Consider the following 23,481-nt stretch of genomic DNA (forward strand, 5'->3'; position numbering starts at 1 on the left):
GCACAGCGATCTGGCACTTCTCCCTCTTTACCTTGAGCCCGGCCTCTTGGAATCTGGTCAGCACGGCACGGAGGCGCTCCAACAGCTGCTGGTGTGAGTCTGCAGACACCAAGACGTCATCAAAATATGGTACCACGCCCAGAAGCCCTTGCAGGAGACACTCCATAAGGCTTTGGAAGATGCCAGGAGCCACACTCACCCCGAACTGCAACCGGCGGCAACGGAATGCCCCTCGGTGGGTGACGATTGTCTGGGCTTCAGCAGTGGCATCATCGACGTGCAGTTGTTGATAGGCTTGGGCAAGGTCCAGCTTAGCGAAGACCTTACCCTCACCCAGGTGTTGGACAACAGGAACCGGATAAGCGTGCTGCTGAAGTGCCTTGTTGATCGTGCACTTGTAGTCAGCGCAGATTCTCACCGACCCGTCTGGCTTGACAGGCGTGACGATGGGGGTTTCCCACTTGGCGTGGTCAACCGGTTCCAAAACTCCTTGGGCGATCAGCTTGTCCAATTGTTCGTCCACCTTAGCCTTGAGAGCAAAGGGAACCCGGCGTGGCTTTAGCTTGATGGGGGCGACTTGTGGATCAAGACTAAAGGAGATGGGCATACCTGTATATTGCCCCAAAGTGCCATCAAAAACCTCGGCAAAGTCTTTGACCAGACCCTCAGTCTCTGCGTTAGAGATGAAGTTGATGCCGGTGACTTCCAGGCCAAGGGCATCAAACCAGTCTAGCCCTAGGAGGCTTGGCTGCTGACCTTCGACCACCACCAGCCGGAGCAGGCCTGAAAAATCCTTGAAGGCGATCCGGAACCGGGCAACGCCTACCACGGGAATGTCGTTTCCCTGGTAGTCTCTCAGGTGTACATGGTAAGAGTCGAGTTGCCTTTTGGACACTCTGGGTACCAGTCTTTTGATGGTGCTCCAAGACACGATGGACAGGGCAGACCCGGTGTCGAGCTCCATGTCACATGGAGCTCCTTCAATGAGCACCGTGACGTTCAGCTTGCGTCGCGTAGGCAAGTCGGTTTGGCCAATCGTGGTTCCAGACGGGCAGCGGCAGTTGGTGAGAGCGAAACAGCTTTCCTTGGCAGACTGGAGTGAAGACTTGGACTTGCGAGTCGGTGAAGGGGGGGGTGTCAGACGGAGCCGATCGGCAGACCTTAGCGATGTGGTCCCTTCTGGAACACTTCCGACAGATGGCATCTCTGAATCGACACTTGGCACGGGAATGGTTGCCTCCGCGGCCGGCACATTCCGGTTGGCCCTTGGACTTCCGTTGGAACTTCCTGCACTCCCGCTTTGTCTGGTGCACGTCATCGTCTTCACTGGAGGATGCCTCAGCACTGCTGGCCTCTTCGTGATGCACTGGAACTGGCTTCCTAGCAAGACGCGGGCTGCTGGACTTGCGGATCTCCTGGGCGGAGCATTCAGCAGCTTCTGAGGCCACAGCCTCCTCAATGGCTTTCTGTAGTGTGAGGTCTGGCTTGGTGAGAAGACGCCGTTGCAGATGGATGTCCCAGACCCCGCAGACGATTCGATCCATCAGGGCATCGTCTAAGTCTCATAACTCGCAGTGCATTGCAGCCAGTCTGAGGGCAGTGGTGTAGTTGTTGATTGACTCCCCCTCTGCCTGGTTCCGGTGGTAAAACGCATGGCGGGCAGCAATCTTGGACGGCTTTGGCGCATAGTGGTTGCGGAGCTTCTCTTGGATCGTGTCCCATGGTGTTGCCTGGACTGCTTCAGGCGCAACCAATGCTCGGTCCGTCTCAAACACCTCAGGCCCACAGAGGCTGAGGAATAGGCCCCGCTTCCGTTCCTTTGATACTGCTGTCAGCTCATTGGCTTGGAGGTAGCAGTCGAACCGAGCGAGGTAGGAGTCCCATGATTCAGAGGCTGGCGCAAATGGCAGTAGAGGCACAATTGAAGCCATGATTCCGATGCCGGCGTGAAGGGCGATGGATGGAACACAGTGCTCTAGCCAGAACAGTCCGCTCTGAATTGGTTCTGTCCAGTGATTTCGCTCAGTGATTTCGCTCTGTGATTCAGCTCAGTGATTCAGCTCAGTTCAGAGGATGGCCGCATCTGGCTGTGCTCTGATGTCCATCGATCCCACCTTTGTCGCCAGTGTTAAGTTGTGGGTTGACATAGCAGACGACACAGCGATTTCTCTAAAGCAGCTCTTTATTTTGTAAGCTGGAACAGAACTAAGCTGAGGAGCTCAGTCAGCCTGCTTATATAGAGCTCCAGAACAATGTAACTGTTGCCATTTTCTAAAACTATCCAATCACTGAACGTCACTTTTCGATCCTTCATTTGCATAACTATCTACAGTATCCCCCTGCTGGCCCAGGGTGAGAACTTCAGTACATAATAGAAATATTGCCCTGCAAGCTGTTGAGTCCCTTCCAGGCACTGTTCTACTTCATCGCCAGACACTCCTGAGAATATGAGGGAGCCCTGTTTGCTTCAGTGTTGAGGAAGGCACTTGAGAGTGTTGAGGATAACACTTAAGAGCCAAGCTGCCAATATTTCACGATTCTATAGCAAGATTTCGACAGAGGTGGTGAGCATGCCAACTTGAAAATTCCTGAGAGTATTCAGGAATCCACCAGATGCCGTAAGTCTCTGGGAACGGACCACCTTAATGGATCCCCCCGCCTTATAGAGGGGCACTGCATCCTCACTTCAAATTTCACCATCAAATTATCCATCTCAGACAATGGGCTCAGCACAAACCTCCCTACCAATGAATCTCTATCTTCCTACAAGAACCCCTCCTCATTAGAATTGTCGGTTGAACTGACCCAAGCAGGATGATTAAGGTCTGTGTGGAGATAAACTTTAACCAAAAGTATGCTTTATGGAGATCGAGAAGCAATAAGAGCTTTTGGAATGGCGCAGCAATTAATTCGGAGTCGCCATCTTGCCAAAGGATTTATAGCCGGGAGGAGGAACGGAGTTATTTTCAGACTGCATTCCTGGTGAATCTCCTCAGAGGTTTTGAGAAAGGAGGCAGATTGGTGAAGATTAATGACACTAAGACTGTTTTGATGTATGGAAGTGATGTTATATGGAAAACGTCTGGATATGGCTACTGGATAAAAAAAAATATATCCACGCAGGATTACAAACTGTTCTAACCAGCTTGTGGAGACTATCAGAGGTCACAAAGAGAAAGGAAAAATATATGAAAATAACAACAAGAGATGTGGAAAAACAATAAGAAAGGACTGGATAGTACTGTGAACATCATAAGGTTAGATTTGTGGACATTAAAACAGCAGTAAGAAGCAAGGAGTTGATTGGATCTCTTTCGGAACTTGAAATATGGGTACCCCCAACAAAAATTTAAAATTCGGCTGTGTAATTTGGAATTTATGTAATTTGGTTTGATTTGATGTGATTGGTCGGTTAATAAAATATTATTCTTAAAAAAAAAGAATCTCTATCTTCCCACTCCCTTGGAGAGACCTGAACTAGGGTATGTTCCATCTCATATTGGCCCTTTAATTTACTGAGATGGTCTCATGGTTGCCATGAGAGGCCATGAAGTCTGAGCTGACCCAGGACCTACAGGTTTTATGGTTTCTTCATCTGTATGAAGAAACCAAGCATTGTGAAAAAGACAGAGTGCTTAGTGACATAATGTATGGAGTCACACCTGTATTAGGATTCATATTTCAGAATAACATATTGTGTAACATAACTCCAGTTATTGTCTAAGAATTAAAGGTGGAAGCAATTACAATTAAAAAGAAAGATAAGGAATTAGAATGGGCCACATATAAAAATATGATTATGAAAAAGACAATAAATTGGTAATTAAAGATTATGAGGAAATTAACCAATACCTTACGGGTTGGATCCAATACCATCAGTTGCATGAAGTGTTCAGGACAGATAAGAAAAATGGTTTCTCAAACGAACCTTCATTATTAGAAAAAGTGTTATTATAAAACAAAACCAAGGTAATATCAAAAATGTATGATACATTATTGAAGTTGGAGGTCAAAGACGTCAAGGAAGTAATGATCAAGTGTGCTTTAGATATTGGGAAAACCATTAACTTAACAGCATGGGAAAAACTATGGAGAAAGAACTGGAAATTTACAGCCTGTGAAGTATTGAGGGGAAACCTAATCAAGATGTTTTATAGATGGTACTTTAATACCTACCAAAATAGCTAAAATGTACAAGACAAAAACAAATCTGTGCTGGAGGTGTGGTAAAACAGAGGGGACACATACATGTTTAGTGGACCTGTGAAAAAATCAAAAGCTTCTGGAACACAATATATGACGAGCTTAAAAAATGTTTAAGTATAACTTTATGAAAAATACAGAAGCTTTCTACTAGGGATAATGGACACAGGTATAGCAAGAAAAGATCAGAAACTATTCCTCTATGCCACAGGAGCAGCAAGGATCCTAATTGCTAAAAACTGGAAAAAAGACACAAAAAAAGAATGGCAAGACAAACTGTTAGAGTATATTGAACTGGCTAGATTAACAGAGGAAATTAAAGATCACACTAGAAAAGAGTTTCAAAAAGCATGGGGAGAATACTTCACAAAACAGTGCCCTAAAATACATACCTGGACTTGTTTCGATTAATGTCTGCAGGAGACTTTGTGGATATTTAAGTTGTAATTAGAAAAATCTTAATAATTATTCATAAAGGAAACAGTTTATAAGAAGTAAATAAGGAGGCCAGATACAGGATAAAGGAAGACTTTTGTTTCGTTGTTTATATTGTTGTATGTTATGCTTACTGTATGTTATGTTCACATTTAGTGAGGGTGGATTGTGTATTGGGGGGTGGGGGGTTTATGTTATGTTGTAAATAAAATTCCAATAATTATCATTTTTTAAGGTAGGATTTGTGACAAGTGTGTCACCTCCCTTTCCTGGTAGCTTCTCCCCCTTCAAGTAAGGTACAAGCAGTGCCGGATTTACAATATTGAATCCTAGTGCCTAAGTAAAAGCTCTTCCATTGGCACTTGTCTCTTTAATTCTACAGCAGCCTGCATATGTGGATTTCATCAACACCTTCTGTGTTTGAATACTGAATCTCAAGTAATCATCCTCAGTAACCTATCCTAGTCCAATAAACTGAAAGCTTAGAACTATAACACATTCTTTTGAAAAGCAGGTTTCTCCTTTTCCTACTTATCCTGCTCCAATAAACTTGACCAACCACTTGCTGGACCAGGGGTTGTGCTCCCTAGTCCCCAACCCAGATAAATAAGAGACCAGTAAAATTGGTTTGGATCAAAACAGGTCACAACTTTATTGAATACAGATGAAAGAGGTTTGGCTTGGGCATGGGGCAATCAAAATATTTCCAGCCCACCCGCCAGAAGTGACGCATAGGTCAATCCAGATGGGGGTTCCTAAGAGTTACATCAAATAGGGTGAGCCCCACAGGGACTGCTGTCTGGGGAGTGCCAGTGTTTGGAGGGGCAGGCGAAGACAACGGATTGCCCCAATGCCCAGGAGAGGCGGGTCACCTGTGGGCCGGGACCGCCCCTGGCCTCAGAGAAGATAAAGGCCAGTTAGCCCAGTCCCAGGTTGCAGGAGCAACGACGTTGGAAACCTGTTTCTGCCAGCACCCAGACCTGTTTTTCCAGAGTTCCCAACCACGCCCGGCTTCTTGCTTTGGACCCTGCTTCACCCATGGTGGACAGTCTCCAGACCCTCGGCCCAGGACCGGACTCTGACCACGCCTCACGGTAAACCCCCCCCCCCAGGACCAGCACATCCAGCATGCATTTGTCAGTTGTCAGAGCAATGTTTGCATACACATATGATGGTCTGTTTTACTCTCTTTTCGAGAGGAGAGATATTCCTTGTAACAGAGAAGTAGTATTTTCCTGCATTAAGTGTGATTTGTCAACAGGGGAGAAATAATGTGATAGCTTCCCAGATCCCATTAATGGGATACACCAGTCTTTGGAGGGGCAGGCGAAGACAACGGATTGCCCCAATGCCCAACCGAGCAGACAGCTTGCCGAAAAACACATCTACATCCACGCCCTAATACCTTCAATTATATCTGGCAACCAAATATTGTTTTCTGATAAGGAAAGATGCGCGCCATCCGGCCTAAACAGGGTCTCATCTGAGAATGTGATCTTGGGGTGGTACAGGTTGTGCAATGTCTGCAAGTCCTCGATTATAACCCATGTTAGATCAATACCCTTGTGTTGGCCCACATCGTTTCCCCCCAAATGAACGAGCAAAGCATCCAGGGACCCTTGGGACTCAATTCTTGACATGACTAAGAGCATAAATTCTGGCAGGTGTGGGCTGCTTAAATGGCCAGGGGGTGGACCTGAAGGAAGCCTTCCTGCTCCATCGGCACTGCCCTCTGGCACAGCCCAAGTCCCAGCCTGCATCCTCATTCACCAAAGCAGGGTGCATGCCAGGATCTGGCTCCTGATAAGCCCCCACCACCTATAAGAAAGGGCACCGAATGCATGGTTCCCTCTTTGGGGCCCCAGTGGATCCTCTACCGTCCTGCAATGCTGCCACACCAAAAGGGGTGAATGGACGTGTGCTCCAGGCATTATCTGAGATCTCCAATACCATCCGTTTGATAGTTGGAATTAAATTATGCTGTGCTGATTTTACTACAGACAGCTCGTCAAGAAATTTGAAGCATTGCCCCTATTAAATCTCCAGCAGCTAGATGTCATAGACAGCCCTTTCCTAAACAAACGTAGTCGAGTACAGTAAATTCTAAATAATATTTTTTGTTGTATGAGTCTTAGTCTAAGGTCCAGAGACCCCCATGTTGTAGAACTTAGCACAGGTTCTCATTGCTTGGCCAAGATTGACATCCCTAATTCATTATTCCGCTCCTCTCTTAATATTTGCCTAACAAACTGGTATGCTTATAATAAACACTTGTATAAGGTTATAGTGGTTTGTTTGTTTTTTGTTACATGTGAGTTGATCAGCTGTTTTAATAATTCTGGAACCTCTGAGGCTGTAAAAGCTGCTGGTCCATAGATGGTAGCTATGGAGTTTTATGCCAGTGTCAGTTGAGTAGGTTCTCTTTCTGTATATTTACTGGTTTACATTGATGATGAGAGAAGATTGGGGGCAGGCCGTGTTTATTTGCCTTTTATTGCCTCTGATGAACTGTAGTGAGATTTGTTTGAAGTTGGGGAAGGGTGTGTGTGAAATATTAGGTCAAGTTAGCCATATTGATCTGAATGCTGTTGGTATATCCCTGCTATCACTGTTGTCAGTTTGAACTGTGCGTGTAACAAAAGGGAGCCATACCAGAGTGAAGGTGTCCTCTTTTTTTTGTCTTCATGTCAGTTTTAGTTTGTCAGTTAATTTTTCAGTGTCGTAACTATGACGTTTCTGGCTGCTGAGAGTAGGTAGGTTATAAGCTCTTTGTGGTGTAAGTGAACATTATTGTTTTGGAAAATAGGGCCAGTTCTGGAGTGGGTTCCAATACCTCCTTAGTTGTGGGAGTCATAAAGCCAACCAGAGGCTTCTAATATTGCAGGGGCCCCCTGACCTCGTGACCAGCACTCCAAGCTTTACAATGTATTGGAATGTATTGACTGTAAATGGAGTTGTGTTTCCTCTGGGCAATGACCCTATATGGCGATGGGTGGGTAAAAGCCAGAACCGGATGTAGGTAACGTGAGACATTGGCAAACGGCCATGCGGCTGGAGAGAACAAAGGGGAATAAATCGGAGGAGGGCAGAGAAGGGAGCTGCTCTTATCCATCATGAAAATATAGCTGGCTCTCTGTGTCTTTATTTTATGCTAAACAGTGCCACTTGTGACGGCTGGCTCCGACAAGTGGTGCCCCGTGTGAGGCTAACTTAAAAGAAGAGGCTAACTTAAAAGAGGCTAACTAAAAGAAAACAGTCTGAGGCAGACTAAGAGGATTTTAAAACCGATTCACACAACGGCAATCATTGACTCACTACGCCCAGAAAGGGTTGCACAGCGCTGAAGCATCTTAGGATCCCGGTGAGTTCGATCCCTTTTATCTTGATTTTTGAAAAATGGGCAGCTCTTTGTCTACTCCCCAACAGAAATTTTTAAAAGACTTAAAATTTCTCCTCTCCTCCAACAAATTGGAAGTTCCTGAGGGTGATTAGATACAGCTCATTCTGGCCATCGATGAGCATTGCCCCTGGTTTCCTTCAGATGGGACATGGGAATTAAAACATTGGGATAAGATTGGAACACATTTTCATGGACACCCCAGCATTGGTGTTTGGATTCTAAATGCATGGTGCAAGGTTCGTTATGCCATGGGCTCTTTAACTCCAAAAAATATCTCAATGGCTGTATTGCCAACATCACCCCCGGCTTCTTTAGTCCAGCCTGCTGTGATGCCGCCTGTTCCAGCCCTCGCCTTGCCAGCAGCCCCAGACCCCAAACCTCCGGACTACACTTCCTCACCAGAGGACCCAATCCTGCAAAAATACCGTGGTCTGGCTGGAAATGACCCTACTCTTTCAGCGGCAGAACCAGCTACCCCTTTTCAACGTGCAGTCCTTGCCTGTTCCTTAATTCAGGATACTGTGGCATTTCCCGTCATTGTGCCCCCTGCTGGTGCTCCAGCAGGAACTCAAGCCCAGCACCAACCTTTTGACTTTAAAATCTTGAAAGAGCTGCAATTGTCAGTACGGACAAATGGACTTCAAGCCCCATTTACACAGGCTCTTTTGGAAGCCACATTAGCCCTGCCTTTGGTTCCAGATGACATCAAGCTTTTGGCACGTACAGTGTTACCCCCATCAGCAGGTGTATTGTTTGCCCATGAATGGGAAACTGCCTGCCGTGTTTATGCCCCGGCTTTGTTGCAACAAATCAGAGGGAATAATACAAATATTACCCTCGCAGACGTCCTAGATGCCATGATGGGGCGTGGTCCCTTTGCTCAGGCTTCAGTCCAAGCCACACTGCTGCAAATCTTATTGAGGGACACTGCTCTTGCTGCTAAACAAGCAATGAGAAAAATCCCAGAGCCCACCAGTGTTCAGTCTAAATGGGGGTCGATCAGGCAAGAGGCAAGAGAATCATATTCCTCCTTCATGGACAGGCTGCTTACAGCAGTGAGTCGCCAAATTGAAAATCCTGAAGCCAAACAAATAATTATCAAACAATTGGCCTTTGAAAATGCCAACGAGGATTGTAAACTTGCATTGCGACCGATAATACACAATCCTGCCACAGACACAGCAGCTATGCTTCGCATTTGTCAGTCTGTAGGTACAGCAGCTCTATTGTTGGCGGCAGCGTTAAATAAAAACCAGCCTGTAGCCACCGATACAACATGTTTCCAGTGTGACAAACCAGGATCACCGATACCCCAGTATGGGTAGAACAGCGGCTCTACCAAAAGAAAAATCCGCAGCAATGGCACCAGCTTATTTCTGAACAGCTTATTTTTGAACAATTGACTTTCGGCCACATTGAACCGTCTTCATCCCATTGGCCCCAGCAGACAGGGAACGGTTTGCTTTTACATTGCCAGTATATAACAATTCGCAGCCCACCCAGCGATATCAGTGGGTTGTCCTGCCTCAAGGCATGCGGAACTCCCCTACACTTTGTCAACATTTTGTGGATGAAGCATTGAAACCTTTCCGCAGGCGCCACCTAGAGGTTTTATGTTACCATTACACGGATGACATTTTAATCGCTGCAAAGGAACTTCCGCCTGGCATTTTTCATGAACTTTCTGCCACGTTAGCGGAAGCGGGACTCTGTGTAGCACCTGAAAAAATTCAATTAACGTTGCCTGCCACCTACTTGGGACATAAAGTCTCTGCACAAGCAGCGCTGCCTATTGTTCCCCAACTGACTATCCCTTCAAACATGAAGCTTGTGCAATTACAACAACTTCTTGGGCATTTGAATTGGGCTCGCTCTTTCCTTGCATTACCTACCAGCACATTATCACCATTGTTTTCGGCGCTCACAGGACACAAGGATCCAGCAGATGTAATCCAGGTCACTTCGGCAATGATCACTGCATTACAAACCGTTAATCAGCACCTGCGATCTATTCTCGTGGACAGGATCACAGAAGCCTCTGCACACGAACTGCATCTGGCAGTACTTGCCTTCCTCACCATTTGCCTTGCCATCCTTTGCTCCACCGTTATACAAGGAAGAGAAGCAGACGACCCAGTCCAGTTGAAACCACCATATTTCACCTTATCAGCTGGCAAGCCGCTGTCATCAGAATCCTACTCTGGCTGGCAGTATCCACGGCTCAGCCACTCTCGAACTATAAGAATAGCGTTGTTGAAAAAGACTTTTAGGGGAGAAAATTATCATAAGATATGGAGGGATAATATTTTTGTACAAGATATGATTATGTTTACCAGTTTATTGAATGCTTCTAGATGCTGGCTGTGTATGCACATGCCCACCCTCCTTCCTCTGATCCGTGGGCATGGTTATATTCTTGGCTTCCGGATGGAAGTTGGCTTCGACATTTATTGATTTTAGTGATCCTTATAGTAGTTATTTGTGTTATTTTGTGTTGCTGTATACAATGTATTCCTTCTTTGATCTCTGTATGTACTGCATGGTTCTCCAGTCCGCGGCCCGCTTCCAGTCTCACACGAGTCGCTTATCGCACTCGATATAACCGTATTGGTACTGACATTTATGACTCTGATTAATAAAATAAAGAAAGAGGGCATGTGGGAGTCATAAAGCCAACCAGAGGCTTCTAATATTGCAGGGGGCCCCTGACCTCGTGACCAGCACTCCAAGCTTTACAATGTATTGGAATGTATTGACTTTAAATGGAGTTGTGTTTCCTCTGGGCAATGACCCTATATGGCGATGGGTGGGTAAAAGCCAGAACCGGATGTAGGTAACGTGAGACATTGGCAAACGGCCATGCGGCTGGAGAGAACAAAGGGGAATAAATCGGAGGAGGGCAGAGAAGGGAGCTGCTCTTATCCATCATGAAAATGTAGCTGGCTCTCTGTGTCTTTATTTTATGCTAAACAGCGCCACTTGTGACGGCTGGCTCCGACACTTAGTTATGTTACATATTTTTTGAAGGACTGCTGTCCAAAAGGGTTGGATTCGGGAACATTCCCACCACATGTGAAGGTATGTGCCTGTAGAGGTACAGCCTCTTCAGCATTTTGATAAGGTTCCTGAATGTATTAACACCAATTTCCTCAGGGTCAGATGCCATCTATTGATAAGTTTCAAAGTGAGTTCTCTTCTTTTGGCTGAGATGGATTTAAAGGGAGGTTTGGACCAAATTGTAGTCCATTGGGTAGAGTTTATTTCATAACTTATGTCATGTTCCCATTGTTTTTTAATTGTGTCAAGTGAGATTGCGGGGTTGTGAAGTAGTATTTTGTATATTGCAGATACCACCCCTCTACCATGTCCCTCTGCTGACAAAAGAAGGCTTTGTTGTTGTTTAGGAATGTGTGCAGTTGATGGTGCGTTAGCCAGGATACTTAAATGCCTCCTAATTTATCCTGTAATTCCTGTGTTGATATGGGTTTATTGTTTTTGTAGAAGTCTGCAAGACAGTATAGGCCTTTGGTTTCCCACGTTTCTATGTGAAAGGTTTGGGCCGCATGACTGATAATGGATAATGAGACAAGGGGATTAGTGGGGATGGGGTTGGTGGCAATGTGCCTACTTTTTCTTTCCAGGCCTTAAGCATGGATAGTGTGAATCCCCCTTCAATGAAGGAACCTCAACTCAAGCAGCTGTGATAGCTGGCCATCCAACCTCTCCCATAAGGCAGCCAGTTTGAATCTTCCCTCTCAGTTTACCCCATTTCTCCCTTTTGTGGCACAAAAGCGAGAAACTCATGTCTGGGAGAGGGAAGGCAATCCTGCTTTCTGCCTGCCATAGCACTCTCTCTCTCTCACTCAGTCGCTCTCACACACACACAAAAGTGGAGACGGAGCAGGACAATATTTTATTTCCTACTTTTAAGTAAATAACTGTTGATTCTTTTTATGGCTGTGGCTGCAGGAGGCAGGGGAGACTTAAGAAGGGCTTTGTAGAGGAGCGAGCAGCATGCGCTTTAAAATGACAGGCAGCAGGTCCTCCCCAGCAATTGCCTCTAGCCCCTTGCAGTGGCTGGAGTGTGGAGGGGAGGGTGTGGGCAGGAGGAGTGAGTGATCAGGAGGAAGGGAGGAGGCAGCCCATTTGTGAAGGAAGGAAGCTGCAGGCAGGCAGGTGAGCACATTCTCAGGCTCCTTCTGGTGATATGTCACAAGCTCAAAATGGTTATCGGGATATGCTTTTCAAACTGGTTTCTAAAGATTTATTGATATATTGCGCAACCCTACCTACCCCACATACAAACTGTTCAGCCATGTCTGCCCCCTGCTCTTTCTCTAGCACCCCACTCCATCTCAGATTCTGATCCCAATTTCAGTAATCCTCAGGTTTAAGATGTAAGTCTGGGACAGTTTTCTTTAGCTGTATAACTGCACGTGGATCGCCAAGACTCAGATTCAAAGCTGAGTTGGCTGTTTTTGTTAGATCAGTCACTTTTTTCACCAAGCCTGGCTATATTTTTATGTTCTCTACTTTTCTTGCTATTTGTTGATGAAGACTTGCTTTATAGGGCTCAGATCATGGAGCACCCTTTTATAAACATGAAAGAAGTGCCACTGTTTTAATACAGGTGATTTATAGACATTACTCTTTCACATGTAATATTATTTCATGTTTCAGTTAAACACTCGCCTTCCCGTTATACTCTTTGATTCTGCCTCTACTAATGCAAGTTCCCCCAAAAAGGGGATTCTGGGAGTATTGCAGGATAGGGCAGGAAAGCACCTGTACCTCTTCCAAACCTAGGACCTTTTGCACACACAGCAGGTGCTGAGCTACTGAGCTAGGGACCCTTCCAAATAATTCATATACAATCCAGCACAATTCTATGCATGTTAACTTAGCTTTAATTACATAATTATTAATTTTTCCTATTACAAACATATGGTTTGTTTTATATGGACTAGTTGGCTTTGTCATGCTTATCAAATCGTTCTAAAAGCGCTCTTAATATATTTCCTGGCCTTTTTTGGTGCCTATCCCGAAGATTTTCAAGTGCAGTCTTTGCCTGTTGAAAGAAAAACAAAATAGATATTCAAAGTTATTAATATCAGTGAGGAAAAAGCAAAAGGCATCAGAACCTGTGGCATCCAGAATCTCCTTCTTTCCAGCAAAAATGTAAATGTAAGCAACTGAATTTATTTTGAGGGACGATGCTGCAAATGTAAATCCAGTCATTTGTATTCAGAGATGTGTTGCATGAGAGGCCTTGTGTATCAACACTCAAGAGCGGCTTTTTAGGCATGGAGGGTTGAGCAAGAGGAGCCAGGGCCAGCAAACTCTACAATACAACCGCTCATCTCTCTGTGAATCCAGCCCATTTTATTCATGTTTACCCTGGTTTTCTTGTTTAGGAAGGCCCCAAAATTGTTGAGCTTCTTTTAGACAGTCCTAACCAACAGCACTCTTTAAGAATGATTTATTGTCACACTATAATGTAATACCAGAGTTTACCATAAAGATGGCACCTGTGTTTAAAATTGTCTTCTGTGAAACAGCATCCCATTTAGGAGACTGATGATGCACAAGCAATAGCTAACGAAAAATGTGTTGGAGATTCAGGGTTGGTAGCTCATTGGATTGGAATCATGGCTGTTAAAGAGAGCGGTATCCAACAGTCTCAGTTCGGCTCATGCAACACACATCCACGTGTACAATGAATTGTCTTCCTCTTCAGCCCTCTCACCACCCTCAAAAATTGGCACTGGGGTGACTTAGAGGGACCCTCTATAGTGGGGGAGAAAAAGTATGGAGAGAGTCAGAACTTACAGGGTTAAGAAGTTCTGAGTGACGTCTCACATTCAGAGGCGGGTTTAGAACACGGAAGGGGAGTGTTCTACTGTGTCTCTCAGAGAGAGAGAGAGAGAGAGTGAGCTTAGCTCTGGTTTGGAACGCAGTGGGAAAATGAGTTCTGTGTCACCGGGATTTACGATCTGTTGTTTTTCTACGGGAATAAAGCTCTTTGTAAGATAAGGAGGACACCGAGCGTCCGGCCTAATTTATTACGTACACACGGCTGACTTCTTCTGCTTCTATCGCTGTGCAACGCTCTGCTACACTGCAGCTGGAAGCTGCCCAGAGGGAACAGAGGCACGCAGAGGAAGCGTGTGGGCTCCGGGGGCAAGCGAAGCTGCCAGTCAATTGCCAATAGGTTATGGGAGGTCAGCTGACGCCGTGAAGCAAGCCAAGTCCGTGCCGGTGTGTGCTGAAAGCCAAGACGCTGGAGAAGCTGAAGCCAGCTGGAGCTGTGCCTAACGTTTGAGGCAGGGAGCTCGCTGGGAGGAGCTGTGCTTGAACCGGGAAGAAGCTACTACTGTTCGTAAGTAAGCTGGGCCCCGGGGGAGAAGATGGCAGACAGCCATGAATCGTGTGCAGTCCCTTTTGAAGAGGTGGACAGGAAGGAGCCCTGGGTCGCGTGGCAGGCACTGAAGGGAGCAGTGGGAGCCAGACCAGAGGGGGCTGTAAGCTGCACAGGAAGAGCACCACGTCCAGAAGGGGCTGAGGGACACCCAGGGAGCCCAGTGGGGGCTGGAGCTGTGTTTGGAAGCTGCTGCAATGCTTCGACACGCCAGAGTGATGGGCCGTGTGCTGGAGAGCAGCTGAGAGCTGGGAAGAGGAAGGCAGTGGCGGTCTGTTCCTCTGGAAGCTGTGCACCCAGGACTGGTGGTGCAGGCCAGATGGGCCAGTCCAAGGGTCTTGAGAGTGCCCAGGCTGTTTGGCAGGAGCTGGAAGCCAAAGGCCACATCCCCAAGTGCAGAAAAGCCTCAAGGAGTGCTGCTGGCAAGAGTGGGGGGGGGCACAGAAGTCCAAAGGCTAGTTTGTAAAGTTTTCCACTCGTCGTTGTTATGTTTGCGATTCCCCTGACCATCTGCGCCGATGCTGTCCACAGAGAGAGAAAGGGCAGGATGTTTCCAAGGACATTTTCCATGGGAACCAGCCAGGTTTCCATGGCAACCAGCCCGGCAGGAGAGGCCGGCGTGGGAAGGCGCAGGGGCGACCAGAGGGGGAAGAAGGTGCTTATCAGCTGTCTGCTTTGATGGCTGTTTTGGAGAGCAGCACCTGCAAAGGCCCCATGGACGGGGGCAGCAGGAAGTCTGTTGCTAAGGCAACGAAGGACAGAGTGCTGTGTTGGGTAGTAGATTCTGCTGCCAACAGACATCTCGTGCCTGAGACACCTGGTGTCCAGATAAAGAACTGCAGAGCTGTTTCAGCTGGGAAATCAGTGTGTTTTGCTGATGGGTCACAGAGACAAGTAACCAATGTTGGGAATGTGTTTGTTTCCTTTTTGCAGGCGCAGCTGGAAGTCTATGTGTCGCCAGGACTGAAGTGTTGTCTTTTATCTGTACCGTGTCTTTTACAGGAGGGGTATATGGTTTGTTTTGAGAACAATGTCTGTACAATTTCCAGAGGGGGGAAGCAACTGGTACGTGTTGAGAAAAATCAGAACAACCTCTTTGTTCTAGAAACACCTCTGGAGGGAGTGGGGAATGCTGGGAAAGCTACCATTCACACTCATGTTTCATGTGCGTGCGTGTGGCACAAGAGGATTGCACATGGGTCTTGTGAGGACGTTCAGATGTTATCAGAGTGCACCAAAGGGTGCAAGGTAAGAGAATGTGGTGAAACTCTAAATTGCAGGGCTTGCAGGAAAGCCAAGACTAAGGGATACAGTTATCCCAGGGTGGAGAGAGTAACCACAAAGCCTTTTGAGCTTGTGCACGCAGACCTGTTTGGCCCTATGCCACAGCCAAGTCTGGGCAAAGCCAGGTTTCTGCTGACGCTGACAGATGATTTCACTCAGAACTCTTGGGCGTTCTCGCTGAGAACGCAGGAGGACGCAACGCAACTGATCAAGGATTGGGTTGCGGAGGTGGAACTAAGGTTCTCCACCAAGGTGAAGGGGTTCAAGTGTGACCGAGGTTCAGAGGTCACTGGGTCTGCTCTAAAGAGTTTCTTTCGCCAGAGGGGGATACGTCACAAGGTGACTTCGCCTCAGGAGAGTGGCGTGGCAGAGCTGAGAAGTAAAGCTCTGGTTCAAGCATCAGAGGTTCTACTGTGTGACTCTGGTTTGCCTCACAGTTTCTGGGGGGAGGCAGTAAAGACGGCCAATTTCACGATGAACAGATGCTACAATTCAGTGGTAGGTGACACCCCGTATTTCTTGCTCAACGGACAGAGACCGCAGTGCATTTCTTCCGTTCGTTTGGTTGCGGAGCCTTGGTGCCTGTACCAAAGTGTCTGCAGCAAGAGGGTGGTCCAAGGTACCAGGAAATGATCTTCTGTGGGTATGAACCTACGACAAAGGGATGGAGATTTGCATGGCCAGAAGGTGATCAGACCAAGCTTCTGATCAGTAAACATGCTGAGTTCTATGAGCAGCAGGAAAGTAGGGCAAGGCGCAAAATGAGCCCTGACGTTCTCTCAGATTGTTTGTCTGAATCTGAGGAGGAGGGAGAGCCAGGTGATGGTGACCTGATCGATGATCAGGGTCAACACCAGGAGAAGGGGTCTCCACAGGTTGTTAAAGGAGTGTCCAAGAGTGAGCCCTCATCTCCTGTTAGAGTAAAGGAGAAAGCTCACAGACAGGTCAAGTCAGAGGGGGAGTCGTCTGATGAAAAAGATGCACTTGCTGGCCCCAGTGGGTCAGAAGAAGCACCCCAGTTTGTGCCCAGGCGGTCATCTCGGGCAACAAAGGGAATTCCACCTGAGAGGTTTCGAGTCACAAATGCGTGGGTTGGTCTCGCACAGTGCGAACCTGAGATTTGTGAGGAGGCTCAACAGGCAGGTGGGAAGGTGTGGAACACACAGAGGTCTGTAAATGTGTGTTCACAAGTCCTCTCAGAATGTGATACGAGAGGGGGTATGGAGAGAGTCAGAACTTACAGGGTTAAGAAGTTCTGAGTGACGTCTCACATTCAGAGGCGGGTTTAGAACACGGAAGGGGAGTGTTCTACTGTGTCTCTCAGAGAGAGAGAGAGTGAGCTTAGCTCTGGTTTGGAACGCAGCGGGAAAATGAGTTCTGTGTCACCGGGATTTACGATCTGTTGTTTTTCTACGGGAATAAAGCTCTTTGTAAGATAAGGAGGACACCGAGCATCCGGCCTGATTTATTACGTACACACGGCTGACTTCTTCTGCTTCTATCGCTGTGCAACGCTCTGCTACACTGCAGCTGGAAGCTGCCCAGAGGGAACAGAGGCACGCAGAGGAAGCATGTGGGCTCCGGGGGCAAGCGAAGCTGCCAGTCAATTGCCAATAAAAAGTTCTATTGTGTGAGCAGATCTCTCTTTGTGCTGCACTAGATAAAATGCATAGTTTCTCCCATTTAATTAGTCTGAACAAGTTAAGAAGAGGGAAACTGAGCGCGGAAAATGATGCACAAAAGTGTATATAATGAACCCTATCTCTGGTTATATAGAATGAGGAAGTGAGTACAGTGGAACCTCGGGTTGCGAACGTGATCCGTGTGGGAGGCACATTCGCAACCCGCAACATTTGCAACATGCAGTGCCGCATCTGTGCACGCACAGGTCGCGATTCGGCATTTCTGTGCATGTGCAAAGCGTGAACTTCCAGGTTCGGCGTGGTACACAACCCGAAAATGCGTAACCTGAAGCATCTGTAACCTGAGGTACCACTGTATGCAGAATACAATTTTGAACTGAAAGAGAGAGAAACCAACAGGGAAAAAATATTCTGCTTTTTTACTTCCAAGTGTAGGGTTCACTTACTTTTTCAGCCAGCTCTGTGGCAGTTATATTTGGATCATATGGGATGGGTTCTCCAACATATGTCCTCAATTTCACTGGGAACCCTCCATAAGTGGGAAGGAATATACATCGAGTTTTCTCATACAGCCATTTTGTCAGACCTGTGTATGAAATGGAAGAAGATCAGGAAAGAATTTCAAATTAGTTGGCATTCTGAGTGTTTAGCAGTTACAATCCATACATCACAGCGTGGAAGAGTTAAATAATATAAGTGCTTGGTGAAAGAGATGCAAGATATTCAGTCGGCTCTTCTCATACTTTGCAATCAGGGTCATAGGTTGTGCAATAGACTGCAGAATATGGTTTGTTTCCTGCTCAGTTCCCCTCCATGTTAGGGTTGCTACCACATTTATCTATTGTAGCTTTGTTTTAAATTTAATGGGAAACTAAGCAAGGACATGTTCACTCAGTTCTGAGGCAGGCAGCACAGCTTTTTGCAGATAAGTGTACATGGAATAAACTCTACTAGTAGGTAATAAATAGATATTCTTTTTAAAAAAAAATACTAAAATGTTTATTCCCTGATATCAGAGCTCTTGGTCAACCAAGGAACATAGGATATTTAGCTCACTTGTCTTTCCAATGGTCCTGTATGCTTCACACATGTTTTGGGTAAATATAGGGATGATGGGCTAAAAGATAAAAGATGGAATAACAATGAAAAGAAAGGCGAGAACTGGAAAACTACTTCCCCCCAACCGTCCTGCCTTTATTTTTCTTAAAGACTAGGAAGAATGCTTCACATTTGGTATTATAATGACAGGCAACTCATAAATTATTTAATTGGCTTCAATTCAAATATCTCAGATGAAGAAACTTCACAAGCTGTCCCCCAGATTTTCAGGAATTGAAGAGAAAAAAGAAAGAAAAGCTGTTTTTCTTTCTAAATGCCATTGATTTGTGGCTCTCCAGATAATCATTTGACACCAAAACAGGATGTCTGCCATTCTTGGCTATTTAGGATGCTAGATCAAGGATTTTAACACATTACATCATACGTCATTTCCAGGATAATCTTGAGGTCAATGCAAATTGCCCAAAGGTCACTCACCACTTTCGCCTCCAAAGCTATCCGAGCGAAACCTCTGCGGTTACCCCACATTAAGCTGTAATCATTACTAAAGTTTGCTTCTCTAGCTCCACCAGGTATAATGCCCAATAAATAGCCTTTCTTCAGAATTTCCACACATTCAGCATTCGTGAAATCTCTCAAGAAGACAACATCACACATCATCTTTATCCCTAAAAAAATAAACCCCAAACAGAAAAATGCACTTTATATAACTCTTATTTAGGAAATAGTGTGAATACTATACAAGTGTCATTATTCAAATGATATTGCACTATTATGGATCACAAGTACAGCTCTCTGCAAATCTTCTTCAACCATGATTTCATGAAAGGTGACCTTTATGCTAGTTCCTCTTTTGCTCACATGTTCTTGGAGTAATCTTTTTCTGGTAAGCAATAGAGTGAGACTGAGTGCAATTTCACCTATTGGTGGTATTTTATTTTCTGTTGCTTTTTACCTGCTTGCCTGATGCACTGTTTTATATTTAATCACTTTGTTTTATGTCATATTTTATACATTTTAATCTAAAAAGGCATGATTTGAATTTAAATCATTTACCTGGCGTCCAATACAACATGTGATCAATTACTGAATGGCAGTGTAACCCTGTCTTTTTATAAAGTTTAGTCAGAAATAATATATAGTTGATAGGAAAAGGTGGATGGTAGAGAATAATAATCCCTGGACCTTTAGGGAGACGTTCCATGTCCATAACTTCATAACCTGAAAATAATACAAAGTTTAACAAATAAATATTGCTTTGATGAAACTAAATACGATATCACCATCTTTTAGTGGAGGAAAACAATGTGGTTCAGAAAAACTAAAGGTCAGGTAAAAAGCTCTGTTATATGCTCAAGCATTGTGGGTGCTAGGTTGTCATCCACAGGAAACAGAGCTTACTCTGGTGGTCGCAGAATTAAAGAAGGGGGACACCTAATCTCCTGAAATGTTCTTTCCTTGCTTACGTTTGGGCATAGGTGGAAACATTTTTTGCCCAGCCTTTGAGACAGCTACAGTGGTACCTCAGGTTAAGAACTTAATTCGTTCTGGAGGTCTGTTCTTAACTGAAACCGTTCTTAACCTTTAACTAATGGGGCCTCCTGCTGCCGCCGCCGCGCGATTTCTGTTCTCATCCTGAAGCAAAGTTCTTAACCCGAGGTACTATTTTGCTGCTTCTTCCTCCTCCTCCATCACTGCTGCTTCCCGTGGCTGCAGGGGAATCCTCCTGGAGGTGCTTTGGCATGACTCTTACAATGGCCAAAGTGCCTCGGCTCTGGCATGACTGCAGCCGAGGGAAGCAGCAGAGATTTTGGAGTCGAAAGCGGCAAAGGTGCAGGGGGAGTGAGTGGGGGATGGGCAAGTGGCAGCAAGATGGTGGCAGGGGGGAAAGAGGTGGCAGTACAACATACCGATGATGCGTACCGACAGGAAAAAAGCACTGGGTGTAAGCAACATTCTCCCAAGTTTCTTTTGGAGACGAGACATGCTTTAAATGTGATTAAATGTATGGTGTTTATGCAGTCACCAACTGACCCTTTCTTCTGTGATATGTCTTAATTTCATACCTCATAAAAAGTTTTGTATTTCTTTATGATTGCTTATTACATAAATAAATATTGATGGCTTTGTTTTGAGCCTTATGAAGCCAAACCAAACTTGTAGCTGTTGTGACGCCAAGGTGGGTTCAGAGCTACACTCCTGATGCACTGTGGCAACTATTGTTCCAGTGCTTGAAGCCTGAAATTCTGATGCTCAGTACTATGAAAGTATAGTGGCTCATAAGATGGAATAATTGGTATGAAAGAAACCTTTACTCACCATGCCATATCTTTCCATATGTATCTACAACTTTAGCCATAACTTGCTTTGGCTTGTCCCAAAATTTGCTATAAAAATCATTTTCTTGGTGGTTATTCATCTTCTTGTAAATATATAACAATAGTGAGGCACAAGAGGAAAAAAACCAGAAAACCAATATTTCTGAATAAAACAACATCGGAAGCACAAAAAACCACAGAGGGTGAACCACTGAGGTCAGGTAGTCTTCTAAATAAGGAAAACTAATCCAGTTTTCCAGCATTTGAGTAAAGCAGCTCATTGTTTCCTGATCTGAAGCATCAAGTGTATGCCAACGAAAGAAAGAAATCAAGTGGAATTTTCCACTGTCGTAATGGTTTTCCCCGCCACCATTTACCTGGAAAACAGAAAATGCAGTACATTAGTTTGAATTGCCACCCCAGAGACATTCATGAAATCTCATGCTATTTACTATTTTTCTAGTTTTCCCATTATAACTTGCCAAGTAGACATATTGTTTTTTCAACATTCATTGCTGGGATGTACAATACAGTGGTACCTCTACTTACGTGCCCCTCTTGTTACGTATCCTTCGGGATATGCACCCAGCAAGCCCAGAAGTATATTTCCCGGTCTCGCCACACACGCATGCGCAGAAGTGCTCTGTCGCACCGCACGCATGCATAGAGCTGGCATCTCCCGTTGCAGAAACCTTGGGATCTAACTGGAGCTCCGGAACGGATCCCATCCGCAACCGGAGGTACCACTGTATTAGTAATGTATGATTCATCACATTTCAGTCAGAATGTAGTTCTGGCACCTCTCAGGTGGGCGCCATTGTGGGCCGATGGTCCTTCCACCTGCTTCTTGGCTTTATGTACTTCTGAGAAGCCCCAAATGAACATTTCGAGTCAAAACAGAAGCTGGCCAGCGTGTGCAAGTCTATCACTTATTTAGATCTATTTCTCCACTCCTAGCCACAATTTGTCAAGCTACATGGAGGGGCCAATTCGTATATCCTTTTCATGTGTACTGGTGGTGGGCTTTAAGCAGTCCAGTGAAGCCTCTACCATTGCACTCATGTGCGTTTATGCAAGGCCCTTCTGATCTGCTCTCGTCATCCGCCTGAATCTAAGAAAACGAGGGGAGGTGGGGGCGCACCAGAACTGTTATGTACTGAAGTTCTCACCCTGGGCCAGCAGGGGGATACTGTAGATAGTTATGCAAATGAAGGAACGAAAGTGACGCTCAGTGATTGGATAGTTTGTATGCAAATGAAGGATCGAAAGTGACGTTCAGTGATTGCATAGTTTTAGAAAGTTGCAACAGTTACGTTGTTCTGGAGCTCTATATAAGCAGGCTGACTGAGCTCCTCAGTTCAGTTCAGTTCTGGCCTTTGAATAAACAAGAGCTGTTTGAAGAATCGCTGTGTCATCTGTTCAGGGTTGCCCTGAGTCGCCCAGTGTTACTGTAACAACTTCATGGTTGGGTTCTTTTTTGGGAAAGAATACTAGTCACAAAGCAAGCTGGTTTCATTCAACTGCTGTTCCATTTCTCCCGGGTAAATTGCTCTCTGTCCTGCTATTTTCTATGGAGGCTTTATACATATGTATTGTCCTCTTTTTGTCATCATTATAAGATTTAAAACCAATTGCCTTCTATGTGTGATCACAGATGTCTGGAGGTAGCCCTGTTAGATTTTGGCAGCAAAAATAAAAAAATGAGTGTTGTGACACCTTAGAGATAAAGTTAATGGCTGCAAAACAAACCCCGTCTACTCAGAAGTGAGCACCACTGAATTTATGAGGATTCCCATCTCTGTGTTGGAAACCCTGCACATTAGTAAAGCAGCTCCCTTCACACTAGAGTCTTGCTGTTCAAATGGAATGCCCAATTAAGGTTCAAATATATTGATGACCAGATTACTCTATGTCTAAATAGCCAGTTGAGTAAAAATATGTGGCATTATATTACTGCAGAGTTGTGTATTTCTTCTGCAGATCTGTGTACAAACAGCTTCCCCTATGTAGCGGACCTTAAGGAAAGAAGCTTGCAGGGAGTTATACCCTCAGGGTCCCTTCCAACTCTGATTCTAAGAGACATGGGTGGTGTTGTGGTCTAAACCACGAGCCTCTTGGGTTTGCTGATCGGAAGGTCAGTAGTTTGAATCCACGCAACGGGGTGAGCGCCTGTTGCTCCGTCCCAGCTTCTGCCAACCTACAGTAGCAGTTCGAAAGTGTACCAGTGCAAGTAGATAAATAGTTACCACTGTGGCAGGAAGGTAAACAGCGTTTCCATGTTCTCTGACTTCCGTCACAGTATTCCATCGCACCAGAAGCAGTTTAGTCATGCTTGGCCATATGATCCAGAAAGCTGTCTATGAACAAACGCCGGCTCCCTCGGCCTGAAGCAAGATGAGTGCCGCACCCCATAGCCACCTTTGACTGGACTTAACCATCCAGGGGCCATTTACCTTCTATGATTCTACTGGTATTAGAAGAATGATAAATTCCAGTTGTGACTAAAACAAAGTGTTTTATATTGCATATATTTAAGTCTGGGTTTGCTCTGCATCCAGTGCTCTCCTATTGCTGGTTTGGAGAGCTGTTTACTCATGACATTAGCCACCATCTATATGTGGCTAATGTCATGTTATTTCTTATGAAATACTGTATATTGGTTAGTTTTCCCCTAAACCAATTTCAGATAAACCCTGATTGAAAGAAGAACACCCTAGCTGT

At 45.5% G+C, this 23,481-nt stretch overlaps 1 protein-coding gene across 1 annotated transcript in view; it reads right to left on the bottom strand.

Annotated features, from left to right (window-relative positions):
• LOC310767384 (uncharacterized protein) overlaps positions 1–22,048 on the bottom strand; it is a 69,917-nt gene extending 47,869 nt beyond the window's left edge. Inside the window, exon 1 of the mRNA XM_083624254.1 lies at positions 20,762–22,048. Within this exon, the coding sequence (XP_083480380.1) occupies positions 20,762–21,041 (280 nt within the window). The 5' untranslated portion in view covers positions 21,042–22,048. The remainder of the gene's footprint in view (positions 1–20,761) is intronic.
• Between the last annotated feature and the right edge of the window lie 1,433 nt (positions 22,049–23,481).

The sequence above is a fragment of the Podarcis filfolensis genome (genome assembly GCF_964270895.1).
Source record: "Podarcis filfolensis genome assembly, chromosome: 7".
Taxonomy (NCBI): domain Eukaryota; kingdom Metazoa; phylum Chordata; class Lepidosauria; order Squamata; family Lacertidae; genus Podarcis; species Podarcis filfolensis.